The 26471-nt window shown below is 37.3% G+C and overlaps 1 protein-coding gene across 7 annotated transcripts in view; it reads right to left on the bottom strand.

Moving 5' to 3' along the window:
* The window catches only part of EYA1 (EYA transcriptional coactivator and phosphatase 1), a 312419-nt gene that overhangs the window by 37937 nt on the left and 248011 nt on the right, over nucleotides 1–26471 (bottom strand). For all 7 annotated transcript variants that reach the window (XM_081816112.1, XM_081816115.1, XM_081816113.1 and 4 more), the window contains one exon: nucleotides 11339–11428. In XM_081816112.1, coding sequence (XP_081672238.1) covers nucleotides 11339–11428 — 90 coding nt within the window. The remainder of the gene's footprint in view (nucleotides 1–11338; nucleotides 11429–26471) is intronic.

The raw sequence follows: 26471 nt of genomic DNA on the forward strand, positions 1-26471 counted from the left end.
GATGAGGAAAGAGCAGGGGAAGTGCCATGTGATGTGCCTGGAACCAGTTGCATTTGCAAATTAAACACTGGCAGATGTTGTTGCTTCTGGTGGGATTACTGTTGGAGTTCTACATGGGAATTTTGGAAGCAATCCAGCTACTATCTCATTCCCTAACCCTTCCTTAAGTCACCCCTCTTCTTCCTCCATAGCCCTGCTGTCTAGGGTTCTCGACATGTAGAAGATACCCATAAGCAATAATAGCAGCTTAGACTTCGTCAGCACTTCCTATGGGCCAGGGTTATTTCTATGCACTTAGAAATACAGAATTACTGAATCTTCACATAGACCCTATGAGCCACATACTATCATTATCCAATTTTATAGACAGGAAATTGAGGCACAGAGGGGTTCCTCCGTGAATGAGTGAATTCATGAGTTCAACTGCTGGTACCTCTAGCACTGTAAGATAACCAACCACATAAATATAGGGCTTTGAGTCAAGTTGGAATAGTTGAGTCATTGATTACAATTCAATCATTTGCTAATTACAAGAAATATTAACTATAGAAAATAAAAAATAAAACTTACTGTGTAATTAGTAGTAGTATTATACCACTGCTCAGAAATAAGCCTTTTTTATTATAGAAATTATTTCTTGTAACATTTTTAATGTAGAAAATCTTTTATCTTTCTTTTGACATAAATACCCTTTTTGTTAAACCTTAAACTAGAACCACACTGTATGTGATTTTATATCATACCTCTTCCATGTATATTGTATTTTGGCATTAGAATTTTGAAAATAGGATTTTAAGAAAAGGATATCAAAATGTAACATCTTGGGCAATCTCAATTGATTTTAAGGCTGTGATTAATTATTTACTTGTAAAAAGGTAACTTTTGTAAATTATAAAAGCAGGGGTGCTGGGGTGCCTGGGTGGCTCAGTTGGTTAGGTCTCTGACTCTTGATTTCAGCTCAGGTCATGACCTCAGGGTCGTGAGATTGAGTCTCTCTCCCTCTCCCTGCCCCCCCTCCCCACGCCCCCTGCCCATGTACTCACATACATGCTCTCTTTCTCAAATAAAGAAAGAAATATAAAAGCAGGAATGCTCATTATAGACTATCAATTTGAAAATTTTTTGAAAAAATTTAAGAAACATGTGAGAGCCTTCTATGTACCAAATCCTGTGTTAGGAGCTTAAGATTCAAGTGGCCAAACCATTGTCTCTGCCCTTAAGGGACTGTCTAGTGGGGAAGAGAGAACAGTAGACAGAAAATCGTAATAATAGAGTGGTGAGTATTGATACAGTGAAAACAGCCTCCTCTTTCCACTGCCAAACTCCAGCTGCCTGCTGGCATCTGGACCTGCCAATTCTCCCTTTCTTCTTATCTTGTGTTCCAGATGCCATCTGACTTCTCTTCTGCCCAAGGACTTCACTCTTGCAGTTGTTCTCTCTCCTTGCCATACCATGTATCTTTTCCTTTCTACTGAATCATTCCCACTGACATCCAACATGCTTAAGTGTCTTCCCCTGAAAAATTACACAACCTCCCTTGATCTTCTGATCCCCTCCACCCACCACCCCATCTCTTTGCATTCTATCCCTGTGAAACTCTCAATCCTTCCTGTCTTCACTTTGTCAACCCTCACGTTCTCTTCAAACCACTCTAACTGGGCTTGTCTTCCTGCTTCGTTGAAATGGTGCTTATCAGCCTGATTAACCACCAAGATTCTTGCCAAATCCAACAGTCACTTCTCTGTCCTTATTTTACTCAGTGCTGGTGGCCACTGACACAGCACACCATTCCCTTGTTCCTGAAATCCTATTCTCTAGATTTCTGTGGTACCCCATACTTTTCCACCTACTTCACTGTCTATTCCTTAACGCTCTCTCGAAAGTTCTTCTTTCTTGGTCCTATTTCTGATTGTTAGAGTGTCTACTACTCAATCTTAGGCCCTCTTCTCAACTGGCACTCTTTCCCATATAAGATGCCTTTATGACTTCTAAAACTATACCTCCAAATTTGCTTTTCTCCTCTGAGATCCAAACCTATATATATATATATATATATATATATATATATATATAAAATCTCTTGACTTGGATGTTGAATACATATTTCAAACTTAATATGCTCAATCCAGATACTTGAGTACAACTTCTTCCACACCCTCATCACCCCAAACCCACTCTTGCGCATCTCAGATAATCCACCCCCCATCTAGTTCCTCAGGTCAAAACCTAGCGGCCATCCTTGATTCAGCTTCCTTCTCCTCCCATCTCTGACCCCTTCAGCAAATCCCGCCAGTGTTTCCACCAAAATATACTGTAAATCCTACAACTTCTCACCATATCCAGAACTGCTACACTCTCAGCCCAAAGCTCCCTGGCTGGCTCAACAGTCTCCTAATTGGTCTCATTGGTTTCAGTCTTGCCTATTCCTCATATGCTAATCAGACTGTTCTTTTAAGAATATAAACACTAATCTATCATGGCTATGCTTAAAACTCTCTAATGGCTTCCTACTGCAATTAGAAAAACAATCCAACTTCCTCACCACAGTCTATGAGGTCCTTCAAGAACTGGACTTTATCACTGTCCCCCCATTCACTCTGTTGTAGCCACACTGATTTTGTTTATTTCTTGAAGGAGTGAAAAACACTTCCACCTCAGGGCCTTTGCACTTGTTATTTCCTTTCCAGAATGTTTTTCTGTAGTTGCAGCTGCTTCCCTCCCAACTTCCAGGCTTCTTTACAAATGTCCTCTCCTCAGGGATACCACTTCCTGAACATCTCAGCTAAAAATGCCCCACTTTAGCTCATCCACCCTTATCCAATTACTGTTCTTCTTTATAGCATTTATTCCTACATGAAGTTATTTTATTTACATAGTTTTCAGCTCCTTCTTCCCCTCCAGAGCGCTGATTCCATGAGAATAAACTGAACTCAATCATCACTGTATTCTCAGCATCTAGAACTGTGCCTGACACTTAACGGTTGCTTGATAAATATGTATTAACTATTGAATAAAGGACAGAAGCAACAAGATATAAAGAGATGGCAAAATGCTATGAGCATTTCAGTTTTGGAGCATCACAGAGAAATGGCATTTCTAACCCCATCATTCAGACTGGCAACTTTTAATATATTTACCTCTAGTTATTTTTTAATGTCATATACATTAAAACAGGATCATATAGTATGATTTATTTTGCAGACTCATTTTTAAATTTGAAGTTATATCATGGTAGCTTTTATAAATATATTTCCCTTCAGTATTTCTAATATGCCAAAATTTTTAAAATAAAATTAATAAACTTTTCTTTTTTAGAGAAGTAATAGAGCCACAAAAAATTGAACAGAAAGTAGAGATTTTCCATATGCACCCTGTCTGCATGCATGCATAACTTCCCCTACTATGGACATCTTACATCAGAGTGTTACATCTGTAATAATCAATAAACCTACACTGACACATCATCATCACCCACAGTCCCTAGTTTATGTTAGAGCTTACACTTGGTGTGGTACATTCTATGGGTTTTGACAAATGTATAATGTTGTATATCCACCATTGTAGTATCACACAGAATAGTTTCACGACCTAAAAAATCCTCTGAGCTCCACCTACTCATCCCTTCCTCCCTCCAACCCATGGCAACCAACTGATCTTTTTACCGTCTCCATAGTTTTGCCTCTTCTAGAATGTCATATAGTTGGAATCATACAGTATGTAACCTTTTCAGATAATAATGCTGTACATTTTAACATTAAGGTTACACTGTATTATAGAGCCTATTTTTTAAACTTGCAACGGACCGTGAATATTTTCTCTATATTTAATGTAGTCTTAAAACAATGTTCAATGAAGATGTACTATAATTTATTTCATTATTAATCTATTTTTGGATATTTAAAACATTTCTATATTTCAGAGGTAGAAAAAACCACCATGGGGAGGTACAGTCTGGGCTGAGTGGACTTCTAGAAAGCACCAGTCCTGTGTTAGAATCTGTCACTCAGTAGCTATAGGAGCTTAGACAAGTTTTGGTTTAACCCCCCAAGCTTCACTAAGCTCCTCCATCAAATGGAGATAATGATGGTGCTTCTATCAGAGAAACCTCAGGGTATTAAGTGGGAATAATGTATGCAAAGCATTTAGAACAAGTGGTCATTGAATGCTTATCACTACTGTGTCAGTTATCTGTCTGCAACTCTCCTTTCTTAGAATAGAAGCTAAAAGTAGAATTACTAGGGAAAAAAAAAATCAGCACATTAAGCTCCTGAATACATATTATCAAACTGCTTTTCTGAAAACTTGTACCACTTTATATCCTTATCAGTAATGTATACCAGTATTTATCTTACTGCACTGCAGACCATTTTATTGATTTAAAATCTTTGCTGATAACATTTCTGATTACCAAAAGTGAACCCTAACATTTTTCCTTTTTGTGTGTGGACAATTTGAATGTTTTTCTCTTGCGAATAATCTGTTCAATGTTCTTTGCTCATTTCTTCTATTGAGCTATTTCTTTCTTATGTTTATCTTAATGAGTTGACATATTAATTCCTTATTTTATTAATTAAAAAGTTTATCTTTTATCTATGGCTTTCAAAAATAGTATTTGTTTTCTACCCTGATTATAAAAGAAGTAAGTATATTTTATAGAATATTTGGAATATACAGAGAAGCACAAGTAAGAATAATAAACCCCCAAGTTCCAGATAAAATCAATGTTAAAATTCTAGGCTGTATCTTTCCATATATTTTTTGTTCTTCCATTTATTTTGTATTCAATATATATCTACTGAGTCCTTCTACTGGGCCAGATCCTCTGCTAGAAAAATAGCAGTTGAATATATTATACATTGGACATATAATTTTTTTAACAGAGTTGACAGCAAACTATGTGTGTATCTATTCCTCAAAACAGTGCTTTTTAAAAATGAACATTTTACTGAAAAAATATTTATTACAGCTCGATGAATTTTCACAAATGGAATACTCATGTAACCAGCAACAAGGTCAAGAAACAAAACATTATCAGAATTTCATAATTCAGAAATGTTTATTATTATAAACACTTGCCTTTATCTCTGATCAAAGTACAAAGTCTAGATGTAAAATGCGTGCAGTTTTTTTAGGCTCTTGAGGCTTATCACCAAACAGCTACCCAAAAATTTACTTCCTCTAAGCAATGTGAAATCTCTTTTTGATCTACCTATACTTTCTCTTTTATTCTTTTACATTTTAACTCTTTAATTGACTTATTTCTGCATACAAGTTGAATAATCCATTCCTTCACTATTAATTTGCTTGGATTAATTTAAAACATACAGAAGTTTTCTAGAAGTTGGGGCTGCGCCTGAGTGATCTTTTCTCCCCATACTTAGTCCAATGCCAATGTAGGCCAACACAAATCTTCATATCATTGTAGAATTATGAAATATTTAATATTTGGTTGAGCTGGATGCTATTACTTTTTGTCAAAAACTTCTAGGTATCTTTGCCTATTTATCCTTTCAAATGGACTTTAGGGACAATTTTACAAAATTGTTAGGACATGTTACAAAAAAAGAAAAGGAAAGGAAGACATCTTTTATTCAAATCTTTCTTTAGATCTCTCAGTAAGATGTCAAAGTTTTATTCATATATTTCTCGCAAGAACTTCTTGCATAGGTTACTCTTTATTTTTCCTTTTCTTGAATTTTTTGTTTTGGTGTTACTGTTACTGCTGCTACTTTAAAATTATAATTAAAATTTTTGCATGTCTGGCTATAATAGAAGAAAGTTCCTGATTTTTTAATTTAATTCTATAATCCTTCACTTTTTTGAGGTGAATTATAAATTCTAAGACTATTCCAGTAGATTAACTTCAGTTTTCTATGTATATCAAATTTTCTGCAAAAAAACAATCATTTCCATCTCTTTCATTTCATTATAGCTCGTGTCTTATTGTGCCTCAAATTCCTAGAATAATGCTGAATAATAGCGCTGACAGCATTTTAATTTTTTTTCCTTTTGTAATGACAATGTGCCTCTTTCATTTACCGCTAAGTACAATGTTGGCTGTCAGTGTAAGGTAAGTATCTTTTATTATGTTAAACAGCTATATATACTTTGACTCCTAACTTTCAAATAAACTCAGAATTAAAGAAGCCGTTGACTATACTTTTGTATTTCTATTTCTTATTTCAGATAAAAGATGACAGAATCTTGTAAGAAAAGATGAAATAGGAAGAACACTTAAAATTACTCATTAGTAATAATAATAAAATATGGACATGCTTTTCAGCCACCAATTACAACATCATTAAATTCAGTATTCATTTATTATGTCTAGTAATCATTCGTTACTTGAAAACTGTAGTTTGCCCTCTACACTGAGAGTTCTGCTATTACTCTTGTCAACTCAGGAAATGGAGAAGGCCAAACAACTTACCTTAAAACATAGGAAGGCAAAGTCAACTCTATTGTCTTCCATGGGGAAGGAAATAGAAATTGCTATTCTATTCTAATATAACAGATAAGAATTCAGTCTAATTCATTTAATAGTCAAAATGTAGAAGGCAATATTTGGGGTGTTATGAAGGATGCTCCTGGGAGTTTAAAAAATGTGATCCTCTATGTTTGCTAAATTTATAAGGAGAAAATGAGTATACAAAAGCCTATGTACAGAGCTGAAAACAACAAGTGGCATATTTGCGTATATGTATATGTGTATGGGTACATTTATGTTTGGAATATATTGATGTGTGCACACATTTTCATATAGCGGCTCCTGGCTTGGGGAAGGGACTGAAAACAGAAAACAGCTCAAGCTCTTCGTGAACTGTCCTCTCTCTGCAAGCATCCACAAAACCCTTGCAGCAGAGAACCAGAGTTTCCGGTACCCACCACAAAAGCTGGACTGTGGGCCTGAGAGTTTCTTCCTATTTATAGAGAATAAGGCACTTTCTAGGTGAATTCTATTTTTCAACTCAAATCAACTTCTGAATTAGTTTAAATCTTTACACTTTTGGAAACACAAGCATTAGATCACTAAAAGAAGGCGTCACTTGAACTCAAAGCTACGGAGCATCGGCAAGGTTGATACTTTGAAGACAGATTTTTTTTTTCCTAGCTAAAAATAAATTTATAAACAATATATATTAAAATAATTAACAGATGATAACCTAAGGTTTGGAGTAACAAAATATTACTACAATTTTAAAGACTGAATTAAACCAAGGGGCAAACTAATTTTTTTGCTTTATAAGAAAATCATTACGGGGCGCCTGGGTGGCTCAGTCAGTTAAGCATCTGCCTTTGGCTCAGGTCTGATCCCAGAGTCCTGGGATCGAGTCCCCACGTCAGGCTCTCTGTTCAGCAGGGTAGTCTGCTTCTCCCTCTCCCTCTGCCCCTGTTCATGCTCTCTCTCTCTCTCAAATAAATAAATAAAATCTCAAAAAAAAAAAGAAAAAGAAAAAGAAAAATCATTACAGCTCCCTTCCTTTAAACCATGGCATTATTTAGAGACTATTTCCAGCTCCTTTCCATGGCCTTTGACTCACCAAATGCAGACTAGCCTCTCCTGACACCAGAACCTTCTATCCCAAGGCTTTTCTTAGTGGAAAAGGTGAAAACAAGGGGATACCAAGAGCAGGTGCTTAAAAATCAGATCTGGGACAGGAATCTATTTAGGAAAGGCCCAGGAAAGGCCTGAAATATTCATGTGTCTCCTGACACCAAGGAATCATCTGGTCTGTCCCCACTATGCAACACACTAGGAGAAGGAACATGCTCCAATGTAGCTTCACACTTAACCAGATGAATGTGGTGTGTACAACACCTGCACAGGAAGACGGAAGGGTGGGGAGTGTTCCTGCTACTTCCCAGCCCTGATTCCTGCAGTTGGGGAGTAGGGACTGGGAGCAGAGGCTCTTGAGGACCACCACGTCAACAACACCAGTTATGATGGACACCATCATGTCAGTGAAAAGATACTACTTAATGCCAAACAGAGACGGAAAATTCACCATAAGCTTGCACCTTATTTTTATTTACTTATTTCCATCTTGATGAAATATTTTCCTCAACTGTAGAAAAATCTAGCAAGAGAACTGATCAGCAGCAAGTTAAACTGAAACATTTATCGTACACGAAAGGCCATTCCTCACTCTGTTTGCAGGTTGCCTTTCAATAAAAATCCAACAGAAAGAACACTTTCTCCCTTGACTCGGAAAGAGTCCTACTTTACTAAAGAAACTGAGGGGGGGGAAGAAAACACCTATAGTTTCATACTGTCATTCATAAAAAATGACTTCCATATAAGCATCATTGTATTGCACGCGGAGATCTTTTGGTAAAATGATACTCAGGACGTTAGTCAGACTTAGAAATAGGAAAGCCAGAAGTACACTATGGAACTAAAGTCTAAACCCTTCTCTGGTGGGGGAAGATATTATTTCCTTTGATAATTATGTCTCCCTGTCACTCATGTTTCTTAACATGTCAGATATTTTTAATGGTACAAAACCCCCAAACTTCTCCTTTTTATTATCTGCCCCCGGAGTGTCAACACAACTAATTTAAATTGTGATTGCTTTTATTAAAAAATGTTACTAAATGATAGGTGACAGACAAAACTTTTAGAACCAAAAATGGTTAACTTTATTTTAAAAATACAATTAAGGTATTTCTAAATTACTTTAAAATGATATCCTAAATTTCCTAAATAGTATCCTAATAACGGCGTTAAGCATAGAATACAAGATAATACAAGAATTGTTACTGAAAGCCTCTCACGTAGTGGGTTTCATTATTCAGAATCTCTTACAAGCCAGAACTGTGAATTAACCAAATTATACAGAGGGGTGGCTGGCAAAAAGTTAACATTTTAAAAGAAAGTGAGGCCAAATGTCAACAATTGGAGTTCAGAAATCACACTTTAAGCTAACCAATAGATCATTAATCTCCTTGAAATTACTTGTACCAGAGATCTTAAAAATCTTTAATATATTTAAATTAAATATATTAAAATATCCATGTCCCCTATCGCAGTACATTGCTTATTAGAGTGTGAAATCAAGCATTACCACACCATTTCTGCCTGATGAGATAATTTTGGTTTTCTTGGGAATATAATGCCAATATATTTATTTTTCCCAGGAAATACTTTTGCTTTTTATTTTGAAAGAAACAAATATTTGCAATGACCAGTCCCAGGTCTGTTGAATTAGAAAAATATAAAATGAAAGATTGAAATAAGTATAAGAACCAATTTATTTTTAAAATATCGGGCAAATCTAGAGCAAGTGAACAACTTTCAAAGACAGAGGTTAAATGGATACTTCATTGATACTTTTGCTGACACCTTTATATTATTCTTGAGAAAAATAACTTAAAATCAACTTTTGTAAGGTTATAAGTCTAAATAATGTTTCTACTATTGATTTTTATATTTGGCTTATTCCCTTCTCTATTTCACATAAGGAAGAGTCCTTAGGCCACAGACAGAATCAGATATTTTAACGACTGCATAGACCACCCCCTCACTTCTTCATTTTCTTTTTGTTTTAATCTGGGTTTATGGAAAAACTATATCCCTTACATCCCTAAGCTAGAACTTTCAATATGTATTTTTCATGTATTTGCCTGAGCACTATTTCACTTTCCATATATAGTTGACTGTGACTAATGTCAGTAAACAAATAAAAATCCAGCTATGTTATATCAAAACCAAGTTTGGAAGTTTTTCGGTCTATATTATCCTGAATTATTACTTTGTCTAACTTCTCACTTTTCACCACATAGTTTTGGCACTGCATAGACAAGCTTTGGCATTTGTAAGAAGGTAGATTTTAAAAGCAATAGCAAATTACTGCTAATTTCTTCTTGATGGGTGCTATTAACACCTATTAACATCAGTAAGAGTAACAAGGTTATATCCAAGACAAAATATCAGCCTAGTCTGTATCATTAGAAACAAATGGAAACTCGGGGAAAGAATTTTAACATACTAGTAAAATATGGAATTTTTTTGTGCTGTTCTCTTACGAAGTGAATCACAACCATAAATCAGAAACAGCTTTTGAAAATAAGAATGATTATTAAGCTCTTCTAAAGGCAACTCTGAACTTGTCACTCACTTGGAATATTTCTACCTTAAAAAACAGTAATGCCTTACATGTAATTTCCTTAAGAAAAGCAAACACTTTAAAATGCAAAAAAAAAAAAAAATTGTATTTTACCCTAAGTGTAAAAATAAATATTTCACTAAGGAGTGGGAAAAAAATGAAGCACATTTAAATAATTTTATTGCACTGGAAGTTGCCAATTCGTCTATGAGTAGTTTCATTGCAGATGAAAAGAAATCAAAATACAGGACAGATGTTGAACAAACCGCATTTAAGTTCTGTCACACACTGGCATTTTTCAAATGATTTTGGCTCATCTATTAAATAAGGTGTGTTTTGCTTGATTTTGAAAAGGGAAACATCAGGAAATATTTAAAGGCCAATTGCTGCCAATTAACTTTGATCAGTAGGAGTTCTATTTGAATCTTTCAGATTCTTCTCCTGTCTGAAATAACATACATTTATAAAATCTACCCAAACAACAACTTGATGATTAATGCCTGTTGGCAGGCCTACCACAAGCTTGCTTAACAGCAGGATATAAATAAACAACAGTCTCTATTAAGAAGAGAATGAAGTGTAGTGATAGTCCTGTGTTCTCATGATGGAGACAGGAGAAACAATATTCGTTATTCTTAAGAATGCTGCTAATCGAGATCGCCATGTTTGACAGTGCCCGTAACATAATTAATTAACCATCTTACAAAAGGTCCCCGCTGCCAAATTATAACGAGCAAATAAAATCATCAGCAGTTTGACATAAGAAATCCCGGCAACGCCAAGAGCAGAGGCCTGACTGGAATGTTATACAATTGGGCCAACCAGAAAGACAAGCAGCTGACCCAACAGGATAAAGGTCTGCCCCCGACAGTGTATCCCAGTATCAACAACTTTGTGGGATTCGGAAGGTGACCCATCTCAACAGTAACTATGGAGCTGAGCAATCTGTAGCTTCTGATAGCCACACAGTTTAATATATAAGATTCTTGGCATCAAATTTGAATCCCTACCAAGGGTCACATGGAATCTAACCTTGAAAGGCAACAGTCAAAATAAAGCAAAATCAGAAATACAATGAAGGCAAACATACTACCATGTAAGCAATAATTAATTTATCTCATTATTCTAGTTATACATTCATGAAATAATAATATCTCATTGGCATTTTCAGACCACTCATCAATTTTCAGACATGCACCAGGAAGTGTGTATACAAAATAATCAGAACTTACTTCTAAGTCATTGAAAAACAGATGTGTGTCTGCCAAGTTGAAAATCATTTCTTCCATTCGTAGTCCAAGGGAAACTGATGTAGGTGGATCCTAAAAGAAGAATTTTTCAGGTCAAGAACATGTATACTTCAGGTTCATGGAACACAGTGTTACAATAAGGGGGACTCGGGATGGAGAATGGCTGAGAGCAAGAAACTCATCGGTAGGTTGGGGCTCCAGCAGCTTTTGGACTACATGATCCAACTCCAAGGTGCAGACTTCAGTGGCTTATTTAATAAGTGACCCAAATGTTGTTGGTACTTTGCATAATGAAGAAATAATCCGCTGCTTAAAATATTACAAAAATATAAAATCTAGGGTCACTTAGACATATAAAGTAGAGGAAATCTAGTTTCATACGTCTGTTTCAGGAGCAAGAAAGTCAGTGGCTGGAGAAGACATTGTTTATGTTATGCCGCAATCCATTAAGAGTATCTAAAAGCATTCCCACAAATACGGGAAAATAGATCCAATATAGATTAATTTCAGAGGGGCAATAAATACTACTTCTATTCCAGATGATAACTATCATTATTTCTTATTTATTCAGACTGCCTGCCAATTTTGAGTATACTCATAGTAGGAAGTGATGGCCATTCTGACCACCTGGCACCACGCCCAGCTCAGGGAGCTGATCCTGACATTCATGTGACACTATCCCGTTATCAAATAGCCAGTCCCATACACAAAGGGGAATACCAGCATTCTGAAATGTACAATGGCTTCCATCCAAAACTTCAAGCCTTGGACATTAGTGACAAGCAGTCTGTCTGTCTCATCCAACCCATATCCTGAGGACATCTACTGGCACTGAGATGAACTCAGGGGCTATGGAAATATTTGCAGTTTTTATGGTGTTACTGTTTTGATAATGTATCAAATCCAGGAATCACCATGGTTTGTGGTGAAGACCCTGCATAATTAGCAAGGAAGGAAAAAATGTCTGTAAAGTATACAAAGATGTGATGTGAGTTTTTGAAGGTTTTACTGGCATTCTAACTACAATATTGGCTTTTACAACTATGACATTTTAAACATTTTCTTTTTTTTCTTTTTTCTTTTAAAGATTTTATTTATTTATTTGACAGAGAGAGATACAGCGAGAGAGGGAACACAAGCAGGGGGAGGAGTGGGAGAGGGAGAAGCAGGCTTCCCGCTGAGCAGGGAGCCCGATGCGGGGCTCGATCCCAGGACCCCGGGATCATGACCTGAGCCGAAGGCAGACGCTTAACGAGTGAGCCACCCAGGCGCCCCTAAACATTTTCAAAACAGTAATTTCTGAATACTATTTTATTCTTACAGCAAACCTTTGGAATAAGTACAGAATCCACCTGTATCATCATTTAACTAGGGAAGTTGTAACTGGAGAAATTATGGCTTCACATGTCACCTACCTGTTGGCATACACCCTGTGTATCTACACTGTCCGGCATAAACCTTGTATGTTTTGTGTATTGTCTTCTGAGCACACTACCTTCATTCCAAAGCTCAAGACTTGTCTGTGTCCTGCCCCCTACTCTCCATGCATCTGTAATCTATCAAGCCCTTGAGTATTGACCTCAAGTACCATCTCCTCACGGACTTCGGGAAAGAGCAGGAAGCTCTGGAAGAAGAGCTCTGGATCCAGGCTTGACCTTTGCTCTCCCACTTTGCTGTCCTTACCTCCTTGATCTTCAGTTTGCTCATCTAACAAATCAGACGGCTGACAAGCACTTTGTTCTCACGTACAATTAAAAAAAAAAAAAATCTCGTCTCTTAATTGGACACAATCATACCTGTTCGTACATCTTGGAGAGAGACGGAGCCTGGGATGGAGGGATGGGGGCGGAGACTGGTTCACTATCAGGGCCAATCAGCTGGCCAGGTAGGCGGAGTCAACCCCGCCCCTGCACCGCCCACTCCGCGGGCACTGCCCACACCCTGCCAGCAAGCCAGTCCTCTACCTTTCAGGAGTCGCAGAGGAGGGACAGCTGAGGGTTTGGGAAAATAGGGCCGGGTGACATTGCTGGTCTCAATTCCTGTCTCTTCCGGCTGACCGACAGTGGCAAGGAGGCAGAAGACACAGTGTTGCCAAAAATCAGGGGTTAGACTGGCAAAGGGGCAAAGCAAACACCCCAGGGTTTATAACAGGGCAGAGGGGAAAGAAAGAGAGACGAACTGAGTGTTCAAGAGCTGGGTGGGGAAGGACAAGTAAAAATACTTCCCTCAGATTTCCTGTTTGATGAGTCCTATTCCTTAGCATTCTTTAAATTTGTCCCTGCTTGGGGCGCCTGGGTGACTCAGTCATTAAGCGTCTGCCTTCGGCTCAGGTCATGATCCCGGGGTCCTGGGATCGAGCCCCACATCGGGCTCCTGCTCAGCGGGGAGCCTGCTTCTCCCTCTCCCACTCCCCCTGTTTGTGTTCCCTCTATTGCTGTCTCTCTCTGTCAAATAAATAAATTTAAAAAAATTTTTTTTAAATTGTCCCTGCTTAATACCACCTAAAATCCATGCAATTTTGTAGGTTGTAGAAGAATTAAAAATAGTTCACAAGTAAAGAGAAACTGTCACTGAATCTTAGTTTTATAGGAAATTGCTCACTCACTTGGATTCCAAATCAGTAAAGTGTGCTGGAAAAAGCAAATGCTCAAATATACCCTAGAGCAGAAATAACCAGTAGAAGTTCAAACAGCTGTTCCTAAAACAAAACACCTGACTAAGGTGTTTACTCCCTCTAGCTCAGGCCAATAAAAATACACTGACTTATCTCATAACCATGTCAATGAATCTTTTTATGTGGCAAGGTGGAAGAGACTCACCACATTTATTTAATTGCCAATTCTGGAATTTACGTGCCATGGTATTGTTACTTTTGAAAAAGTAGGATTTCTCCTTGATAAGGTTGCTCCCTTATACCACCATCAAAAGAATTACTCCATTGTTTGTTAATATATAGCATACTTTTACTTTACTTCATAAATTACAGTAATGACTTGCTAGTCGGAATACTAATAAATTTTAAAGGCTTGTTCAGTCTTGTGGTCAAATACAGCACAGATGTTGGCCTTATTTACATTTTAATGTTTTTCTCCTTTGTTATTAGCTGTCCTTCCTTAACAGTTTTTATACCTGCTGCTCCACAGTATTGTTATGAACCATTTACTACACTGAAAGAACAGTTTGACAGTGAACTGGAATGAGAGAATTTTAGAATAGGAAGGGGCTCTAGTTGAGAACATTGTTTTCTCAAACATTTTAAAACCACAATCCATGGTCAAAAATACACTTTACATGATGATCTAGTATTCTCTCTCTCCTCCTTTCTTCCTCTCTCCCTCCCTCTTTCCCCACTCCCCCGTCTGTCTCTCCCGCAAAAAGAGCTGAAATATAAATTTGTCAAAACAAGACGTTACCCACTGTGTGGAGTGCACTCTGAGAATTTTCCATTTCATGGCCCCCCAATGTATCAAGATCTATAGTTTGAAAAGAAGAGCTCTAGAGTACACCCACTTGTGATTTTAGAGACAGGGAAACAGGGTTGCAGCAGCACTGTGATTTGCTCGTGGTACAGGGCTGGCTGGCAGCGCACAGGGCCGCCTCGCTCAAAGTGGTTTACCTAAGAGGAAACTAGCAGAAGAGCAAACAGATAACCGTGTTCATGGGTTCGCTTACACTGGAGGTCTCATTTTGAGGTGAAATTTATTTTATAAAAATCTCTTAATACTTTCAGATTTTTCAAATATACAAGTCAAATGTGACAAAAGCTAACACTGAACAGTTAATAAATTAGTCATAGCTTGATGGCTTATTTTGGCATATTTAAAGGAAGAAAAAACCCACAGTTTTTAGACCAAAGCTGAGACATTAAAATCACCACGTCTTTGGCTTAATCTTACTTTCTTGTGCTTTGTAATAACAAATTCCAGAGTAGCAGTTATAAAATGGTTGCTTTTATAAAACCATTTTTTTGTTATATCACTTTTGAAAAATTATTTAGAACTTTGCCTCCACTTCCAAGAAACATGTCATTTAAGTAAACCTTGTTGCCAAATGTTTCCATTTTTTTCTGAACTTGACCCTTTGTGGCACTTGTCACTGTTGTTCAATATCTTCTTGATATTTCTCCTACCTGGTGCCTATAACATCATCAATATTTTTTGAGGTATCTTTCTAGAATCTGAGTACCCATCATCGATCCCTTAAATGATATGGGCCCCTGGGACTGTTTTATGCATTCCTCACTTTTGGGGTCTGCCTTACAGACCCCAATATACTCATGGCTTCGACCATCACCCCACTCCCTTCTATTAAATCTTAGATCTCAACTGTAGGCCCACATATCAATTACGTGGGGGTCATTTCTAGCTGGATGTCCCATACAGCATCTGAAACTCAATGTGCTGCAAGTTGGATTCATCATAGTTCCTCTCGAAACCTACTGTTTTCCTTCTTTAGGAGAATGGCAACCTACCAGCCCCAAACCTTGGCATGATTTTAAAGAGCCTCTCTTTACCCCACATCAAATCAATCATGACATCTTGCCACTTGGATCTGGAATTTATGCCTTCCTTATATTCACTACCTACCCGCCCCCCCTCCCCCCCCACCACCCCCAGCCATTGCCTCCTCTGTGGATATCTGTGATAGTCTTCTTTCCTGGGCTCTATGCCCAGGCTCTCACTATGACAATGTCACTCTCCCATCTCTTTTAGAAAGCATCCAAACACTTCAACAAGTACTAAAGGCCCACAAGTGTCTGACTCTTGCCTACCTCACTAACATGTGAGCAATTCATAGTTTTTCAAACTGTTTTTTTTATATTGAAATCTTTTCTTCAAAAGATGACTAGGCAGAGGCCTTATATGAAAGACGGGGGTCTTTCAGATGTCCATTGACAGATGAATGGATAAAGAAGATGTGGTATATGTATACACACACACACACACACACACACACACACACAGTGGAGTATTACTCAGCCATCAAAAAGAATGAAATCTTGCCATTTGCAGTGATGTGGATGGAGCTACAGTGTATTATGCTAAGTGAAATAAGTCAGTCAGAGAAAGACAAATACCGTATGATTTCACTCATATGTTGAATTTAAGAAACAAAACATGAACATAGGGGAAGGGAAGGAAAAATAAGAGGAAAACAGAGAGGGAGGCAAACCTAAGAGATTCTTAACTACAGGAACAAACTGAGGGTTGCTAGAGGGGGCTGGGTGGGGGGACGGTGTAATTGGGTGATGGGCATTAAGGAGAGCACTGGAAGTAATGAGCACTGGGTATTATTTGCAACTGATGAATCACTAAATTCTACCCTTCACACTAATAATACACTATATGTTAATTAAATTGAATTGAAACTAAAGAAATAAAAGGAGGAGCTCTGATAGACATTCCCACCAAGGCCCTTAAAAAAAAATTAGGGCAAACAATCAGTCTCCGTTGGTTACCCACATTAGTATGGTGAGGTCATCACCCCTTCATCAGTTAAGAGTCTCATCCCTGACTTTTCCCAGCCTGGCTCCACTGGGTACCATAGCTGCATGTGCTCTTGTCTAAGGAGGGCAGAGCCATATCCCTACATCCTTATCTCTATATCCTTGGGACCTAGCACAATATGCCAGGCACAGAGCTTTCCCAAAGTTGGGGGGAATAATAAATGAATGAAAAGCAATAAATAGAGTATTTAAAATAATTCCAATGAAAAAAATTAAATTTGATCTTTAGTTAATTGTTAGCATTCAGTATTGGTTAAAAAAAATTCCTAGATACCTAGCTTAGGAAAAGAAAAACAAAAATCCAGACATTTGAGTCCTAAAATGATTCTATCTAAATAATATAGTATTAAACATATTAGGAATGCCTGATTAATTGGTACCTGATGAAAGAGCAGCCCATTCTTAAAACAGTTGCTTATAAAGCCTTACTTATCTACTTACTTATGTGGTAGATAAGATTAGCATAAGATCAGCATGCAATTATTTATTTTTTAAATTCAGTAGTGGTATGCACTACAACATTCTGCAAAATATATTTTTATGTGTTCTGCAATTCAGTTCCCTAGTAAAAATTGCATAGTACAGTGAAGAGGCTCAAAAAGAGAAAATACAGTCAGATACTTTATCTTTTTTCTTGGTTTACCAAGAAACAGTGTCAATTTATTACAACTCTTATGCCCAGGACATCCTATGAGTGGAGACCTTCTTCTCAAGCTGTTCTTTACCAAAGCAAAACAAACAGCATCCAACACCCCACATACACACAGAGAACTGAAATTTAACTCTGCTCCTAAATTATTTTGATAGGATATTAAATTGCAAATGTATGCTTAAAGTCATGGAAATAAAGTGAAGGAACTTGTTGCAATGTGAGGCTACCCCCCCACCCCCCCACCCCACCGCCCGCCATTGCATGTTAAGTCAAAGACGATTATGTCTACTGAACAGAAAGCAGCATTTAGCTGAAAAATTAAATAACAATGAAATCTGCTGAGGACAGACCCAGGCCTAAAACAACTGTTTTGCTTTCATCCTTTATCAAGTGATCTTTAATTATCTCACTGCCTCAAGATCTTTTCCTCCTGTTTCTGGGACACAGAAACTCAAGTTGTTATCACCCTATGCTGAAATCACCAGCAGCATCCCTGGCCCATTGTCATTTTTTTGTTTCTTATTTTTTTTTTTTCAGCTTGATCACTGCTATTATACTAGATGTTCATGTCATGAAAATGCTTGAAAGAGAAAAAAGAAATTCTAGATAAAATTAGTACACAGAAGGGCTGAAATGCCATTAAATTCAGCCTCTAGAGAGATTTGTGTCTGTTAGTCCTGAATTCACATGTTGAAAATCTATAATCTGTTTTTTTTTTTTTTAAAGATTTTATTTATTTATTTGACAGAGAGAGACAGCAAGAGAGGGAACACAAGTGGGGGAGTGGGAGAGGGAGAAGCAGGCTTCCCGCAGAGCAGGGCGCCGGATGCAGGGCTAGATCCCAGGATCCTGGGATCATGACCTGAGCCGAAGGCAGACACTTAACGACTGAGCCACCCAGGCGCTCCTATAATGTGTTTTGAATAAAGGAAAAGAGTGTCTGTAAATACATGTGGGTATTAGGATATCAGAAGCCTAGGATACGGCCTCTTGTCACCCTGTTTTCAAAGATGAGCTACAGCGTTTGATAAATTATCAGGGTCATTAAATATGCAATCCATAGCAATTTAGAAATTTGATGTTACTGAGACTCAGCCACCAGATGAAGACACTGTTGTTCCTGCAAGCCTGTTCCATTTGCTTCTACGTGTCAGGCAAGGAGTTCTCTTAGGATGACTAGTAATGAAACTCCTTGTACAGTGCTTACAGTGTGGCTGTCCAGCTCACCTCTTGACAGAACAAAGTCTAATACTAAACCAGGTCTAACACAAGGCATTCTCAGGGCAACTCTTTCACTGCATGGCACAGAAATTAAAGGAGTTTCTTCTAAAATAATTTTGTTCATGACCTGCGGGCAAAAAACTCTTGCATGAAAGGGCAAAAGAGCATCAGAAATGCACACGCTCATGATGGTCACACCACAAGCTTTGCGGTCACAGAGTCTAGACTGGGATTCTAAACTTTGCCAGTGACTAACTGTGTGGTGGTCAAGTTCAGTTACTTCACCTCTGAGCCTCAGGTCCTTCATCAATAAAATGGGAATAAAACCAGTGTATGTTAAAGGTTAAATTTGGTAATTTAAAATTCTGAACATAGTGCCCGGCAAGCCCGAAGCTGCTGTTGGTTCTACTACTACTGGTAGTGATGGTGTTATTTCTACCGTTCCTATCACTACTATACCAAAAGCTGTAGGTCAATCCAGACATGGGACTCCATGTTCCACTACAGAAAGGTGCATTAACATTCTATATTCAAATTGGATGTGAAGCTCAGGCTATTTAATGATAAGGGTAACCATAAATTCCCCATGCCAATATTTTTGAGATGACCATGTTTTTAAGTGCATAGTCATCAGTGAAGCTGATTTGCATGGAAGCTAAACTTTTAACACCCAGTGTTACAGACTCCCAGGAGGGCCTGCCTTTTATTCTCACAAAAAATAGCAACCAAGCTGTTTGGTACAAAGCTGGTTCTTACCACTAGGAGACATGACCCAACACTAGGAAACCAGCAAAAGATGTTTCATACACTGAAGATCTAGGAGCTGAGTAGGAGGTAGTGTCATTCAGATAGGATCAAGGCCCTGCACCAATTAAACTGAAACTTCAGGTGATCTTAAAAAACAAAACAACCCATACACACATTACTTGCATAGCCAAGCAGTGTGATCTTGAGTTAGTCACAAATACCTCTTGGCCTATACCATTAATCATTAAAAGGTCAGACTTCGTGAATAGGCAGGCAAGCATAGTCCAAATCCATTGTTTACAGCCAATTAACAAATGGCTTGGGGAATACGTCTTGGCAAAATCTTGACCCCGCGCAAGTTTAAAAACAAGTGGCTATAGTGATATGTGGTAATAATCAGTAATTACTGAGATACGTTACAAATTTAGTGCCTTCAGTGTATATAGTCCCTGAAAATGCTCAGTGCTCACAAAATGCTGCTGTACTCCAGCATTTCAGGAATAAGATAATATCTTAGAGAGTTCTTGTTTGTGGTAGGGTTAAAGGATAAATTGTGGAAGCACTTTAAGAATATCACATGGTATATCATTATTAGCTACCATAGTAAGAAAGAAAAGTAGGGTCTTCTAGTATCAGTTCTTCCACAAATAGCAACTCTGATTGAATCAATCATCTGACTGACTCCTGGGAAATGTATTCCATTCCTCAGCTCCATGATGTGGGCATTCTTTCCCTAATGTAAATAGTTAATTACTTCCAAGTCAAGATAACATTGTACACACATTATACATAAACCTCTGTTAAATATTATTCTTACACTGATATTTGCAAGGAAACCACCTGCAGAGAACATGCCTGAGGCTAAACTCAAGCCTTAAGGAGGACAATTGGATTTACCTTTAAAATTAGCTGCCAAGCATCAAGCACATCTATAGATTAATCACATTCATTCACTGGCTTGAAACTATGTTTGATAAACTAAAATTCACCATGCTAATGAAAAAATAATAAAGAAATGTGGCACCTGGAGCGCCTGGGTGGCTCAGTTGGTTAAGCGACTGCCTTCAGCTCAGGTCATGATCCTGGAGTCCCGGGATCGAGTCCCGCATCGGGCTCCCTGCTCAGCGGGGAGCCTGCTTCTGCCTCTGACCCTCCTCCCTCTCATGCTCTCTGTCTTTCATTCTCTCTCTCTCAAATAATAAATAAATAAAATCTTTAAAAAAAAAAAAAAAAATGTGGCACCTGCCAGGTTACTCAGCATGAGCCACTGAGATTACCTCTCTGTTCACTAGGAGTGACCAGGAAGCCTTAATCAAGTATCTTCAGTAATACTGGAGAGCTATTCAAGAAGAGATATTTGAGACAATCTCAAAATTAAGGAAGTGGTTTAGATTCACCTCAAAACTTTGCCTCACCAAAAATAGTTAAAGGCCTAGGTATTTGCAACAAGAATGATCATTTTATTTCTGACAGTGGATCTGCATATACTTGCTGAATTAATGAACTTATGGTTTAACCACCGGCCCCTACCCCCACAACTCTTGAGTTTCTTCCTTCCTAATCAACTATCTTTGACCCAAGAAGAAAGGATATACAGGATAAGTAAGAACATTCTATAACGGATTGCTAAAGGAGACTGTCTAACCAGAATCCTTAAGTTTTAAAAATGACAGTAACCAGACATTATGCATCTCTTACTAGAAGGATATACCCATCTATGAAGTCTTGACCTTCCTACCCAAAAAAAAAAAAAAATTCAAAGCTCAATCTCATTAAGCTTCTGGATCTAGCTCCTAATTTGTAGGAAGTACAGGGGACAAGAAATACATGACAAAGGGACACAATGGGGATGTAATTAACAAAATCCAGACTCCCAGGAAGTGTACAGGACCAATGGTCTGGTTACTTCAACAAAAATACACAAGGTAAGGAAAAAAAAGATAGCGAGAGAATCTACAGATTAAAAGACACTTGAGAGACATACGGTAATAACTTAAAAATTATAAAACCACTGGAGAAAAGACTCTACAAACTAGTAAGAGAAGATAGAAGAAAAGTATCTCAACACAGTAAAGGCCATATATGAGAGCTCATAGGTAACAGCATAGTCAATGGTGAAAGCCTGAATGCTTTTCCTCTATGATCAGGATCAAGACAAGAATGCCCCACTTTTGCCACTTCCACTTCATGTAGTACTAGAAATCCTAACCAATGCAGTTAGGTAAAAAAAAAAAAAAAAAAAAAAAAAAGAAAGAAAAACCATCCAAATAGGAAAGGAAGAAGTAAAATTATCTGTTTGCAAAGGACACAATCTTGTATGTAGAAAACTCTAAAGATTCTACACACATACACAAGAACCTGTTAGAATAAATGAATTCAGTACAGTTACAGGATATTAAACTCAACACACAAAATCAGTTTCATTTCTGTATACTAACAATGAACAATCCAGAAAAGAAATTAAGAAAATGATTCAATTTACAATAGCACCAAAGGAATAAAGCAGAAATAAATATAACCAAGTAGGCAAAAAGCTTGTACACTGAAAACTACCAAAATGTTGCTGAAATCAAAGACACAAATAAATGGAAAGACATTCAATGGGAAGACTTAATATAAAGATGTGAATAGTACCCAAAGTGTTTTATAGATTTCATGAAATGCCCATCAAATTCTCAATGGCATTTCTTGCAGAAATAGAAAAATCTATCATAAAATTCATATGGAATCTCAAGGAACTCTGAAGAGCCAAAACAATCTTGAAAAAGAACAAAGTTGGGTCTCATACTTCCTTGCTTCAAAACTTACTACAAAGCCACAGTAATCAAAACAGTGTGGTACTGACATAAAGACAGAGATACAGACCAATGGAATATAACAGGGTCCAGAAATAAACTCTTATTCATATGGTCAAATGATTTTCACCAGCAGTTCAAATGCAAAAGAACAAAGTTGGATTCTTAGCTTATGCCATACAGAAAAATTAACTCAAAATGGATCAAAAACCTAAATTTAAGAGTGAAAGTATAATACTTTTGCAGGAAAAGCTTCATGACACTGGATTTGACAGTAACTTCTTGATATTATACCAAAAGCATAAGCAATAACAGAAAAAACAGATAAATTAGACTATATCTGAAAACTTCTGTGTATCAAAGAACCCAATTAGCAGAGTAAAAAGGCAACCTATGCGGTGGGAGAAAATATTTACAACTCATTATCTGATAAGAGGTTAATATTCAGGATATATAAAGAACTCCCACAACTCAACAACAAAAAAACAACTTGATTAAAAAAAAAATGGGCAAAAGACCTGAATAGATATTCCTTCAAAGAAGACATACAAATAGTCAACAAGCAAAAGAAAAGATGCTCAGTATCACTAATCATTAGGAAAACACAAATCAAAATTACAATAAGATACCACTTCACACTCCTTAGGATGGCTACTATCAAAAAAAGGGGGAGGGGACAGAAAATAACAAGTGTTGATGAGCATATGGAGAAAATGGAATATTTGTACATTGTTCATGGAGAACACAAAATGGTACAGCTGAAATGTAAAATAGTATGGTAGTTTCTCAAAAAATTAGGCAGAGAATTATTATGTGATCCAGCAATTCTACTTCTGGGTATAAACCCAAAATAATTGAAAGCAGGGTCTCAAAGATATTTGCATTTTAAAACCTTTAATTGAAGTATAGTTGACATATTAGTTTCAGGTGTACAAAAAATAAAGCAAAAAAAAAGAAAAAGGTATCTGTACAACCATACACACAGCAGCCTTATTCACAATAGCTAAAATGTAGAAGCAACTCAAGAAGTGTCCAATGATGGATGGATAACCAAAATGTGATATACCCATATGAGGGCATATTACTATTCAGCCTTAAAAAGGAAGGAAATTTTGACACATGCGTACAACATGAATGAACCTTGAAGACATTATGCTAAGTGAAATAAATCATTCACAAAAAGATGAGTACTGTTTTATGTGTATGAGGTATTTAGAGTAGTCAGAATCATACAGGCAGAAAGCGGAATGGTGGTTGCCAGATGCTGGGGGCAGGAGAGTAGGAGGAGTTGTTTAATGTATAGACTTTCAGTTTTGCAAGGTGAAAAGAGTTAGGGAGACTGGTTGTATAACAATGTGAACATATTTACTACTACTGAACTATACAGTTAAAAATGACGAAGGGGGCACCTGGCTGGTTCAGTCGGTTAAGGGTCCGAGTCTTGGTTTTGGCTCAGGTCATGATCTCAGGGTGGTGAGACTGAGCCCCGAACTGGGCTCCGTGCGCAACAGGGAGTCTGCTTGAGATTCTCTCCCTCTCCCCCACCCTCTCTCTCTGTCTTTCTTTAAAATAAATAAATAAATCTTAAAAAAATGCTTTAAAAATGACTAAGAAGGTAGAGTTTATATGATATGTACTTTATCACAACTTAACATAAAAATTACTAAGAATTAGAGAAATGTAACTGTTGATTATTCATATAATAACAAAGAAATTACTATTAATTTGCTAGATAGCTAAAGTACTGGGTATCATCTACTATTTCTAGTCTAAAAAACTCTTTTAATGGAGTCTTAAATACATATGGAAATAAATACAAATTAAATGATATATCTGGGATCTGCTTTCAAAAATAATCATAGGACAGAGCAGGGCAGGGAGGGATGTGGTGAGGTTGCAGATACAATAAGATTAACTAGGATTTGACAATTGTTAATTTAGAGAGGTTACAACGAGTTTCATTATACTATCCCATCTACTTTTGTATACGTTTAGAAGTTAGTATAATAAATAATTTATTATAGTAGTATATTTATTATACTATAGTATTTATATTTATTATTTATATAGTATACTATAGTATTTATTATACTATAGTATACTATAATTAAATATAGAAAAAATACTCACCAAGATTGGTTGTCTTTTGGTGATGAAACTATGGATATTTATTTTGAAAACTTAAAGCACACTCACACCATACTTTTAAAATGTCAAAAACATTTTTTAAAAGTCAAAATTGCAAAAGCCTGGCAGAGTTCCTCAGCATATCACCGTTTATTGAAAAGAAGGCGCTAGGCCTTGCTTGGTAATCCTTACCCAGGCTTAAGTGAGCTTTAGGATGTACACAAGAATCTATGTCAGACACTGCTTTGCCTGTATTAACTCTACTAATTTTTATCACAGGGGATGTTCTTTTCCAGAAAACCAGGGGAACTTCTACATTTATAATTGAAGCCACAGGACCTCTGTCTCATGCATTGAGGAATGGCCGTATCACATTGCAACGCTGATCGGCTGCAAAGGAGAATTCCCAGTGTAATTTAAGAATAGCAGTAACCCTAGAAGCATCTCATTTAGGGCCTCCGGCATTTAGGTTTTGGTTGTAAGGCTCCCGTGGATCCTGATTTGTTTTTTTTTTTCTCTCATCCACAATACTAGCGTTATCATCTGACATCCTATTATTGGCTATTTCTTACGAGTTAAGTCATGATAGCTACTGGAGGAGAATGGTTGTCACGAATAACACAAGGAGACTTGTTTCTTTTGTAATATTGTTATTCCTTTGGAGAGTTTGTGGTTTCACCCTTTGTGGATTTCTAGTGGCATTCCTTCAGAACAGTTGTGCCCCAGTCAAAGACTACTGTTGGAGAGTTACTCCTTCTCTCCCAGCAGCCTCCTTTACTCATTTATAAGCTCTGGGAAGGCAGGGATTGTGGCCAGCTCTACTACACTATACAAGTGTATATTACAAATATATGCTATAGATACTATACGCTATATATAGACAATACGTTATATATACAAATATATACTATTGATATATTTGCTTAATAAATTATGGAAGACTGATTTTCTGAATGACTTGTTAGTGTCAGGCCAGGAAACAAATAGCATCTCAGGCAGGAGAAGGGTGGGTAGTCAGGTGCGTATCTTGGGCACTGTAGCCTGTATAACATAGGAGGTTTTGTGTGTGCAACTTGAGAAGGGTGCCATTTGGTAGTACAATTTTCTGAATTATTTCACTCACAACTAAACTACTGCCAGAAGGATAAGGTACTAAGTGCCTTCTATTATGACAAATTGTTTTGACAGAGTCTTAAATTTGAGGTAGTCCTAGCATGGAGAATACACGGTATTAGCAGAGTACCTTAGCCAATAGGAACCTCATGGCGAATTCCTCTAGGTCCCTGCTGATGGGGGGCAACAGGTAAATTCTTACATGACTTTTGCTTTATTCCCGTGACCAGGTTGAAGTTCATGCTTCTCAGATTATTTTGTTGCCCATTTATGTTGAGAAATATTATAGTTGCAACTGCATTGCTAATTCCATTATTTGTACTTTTTTTAAGATTTATTTGAGAGAGAGTACATGTGTGCATGCACAGGGGGAGGGGCAGTGGGAGAGGGAGAGAATCTCAAGCAGACTCCCTGCTGAGCATGGAACCTGATGTGGGGTTTAATCTCATGGCTCTGAGGACCACGCCCTGAGCCAAAACCAAGACTTGGACGCTCAACTGACAGAGCCACCCAGGTGCTTCTGTACATGATACTTGATCTTAACTATCTTTTAAGTAAGTGCTGCAAAAAATATTTGAAGGGTCATATGCACTCATCCTCAATTCTCACTTCCTAGCTTCAAATGGCAATTTAATCTATTTTTAATGTCAAACATGAACCACCCCCCCTGCTTAGATATACCAGTAAAGCATTTAGAGAAAAAATTGTTCCTATTTAAAACAAAATTTTTTGAAGTATGCTCTACACCCAATATGGGGCTTGACTCATGACCCTGAGATCAAGAGTCACATGCTCTACTGACCAAGCCAGCCAGGCGCCCAAAACTGTTCCTATTTTAAATGTAACTCTGGTTCCTACTGACACACCCTGGGACATTTGCCTTTTTATTCCTTTTCTTTTACTATCTTATTTTTCTAAACTGAAAAGCAAAAAAAAAAAAAAAAAAAAGGTAAA

The sequence above is a fragment of the Leptonychotes weddellii genome, chromosome 4, assembly GCF_054177405.1.
Source record: "Leptonychotes weddellii isolate Sample4059 chromosome 4, ASM5417740v2, whole genome shotgun sequence".
In the NCBI taxonomy this organism is placed as follows: Eukaryota; Metazoa; Chordata; class Mammalia; order Carnivora; family Phocidae; genus Leptonychotes; species Leptonychotes weddellii.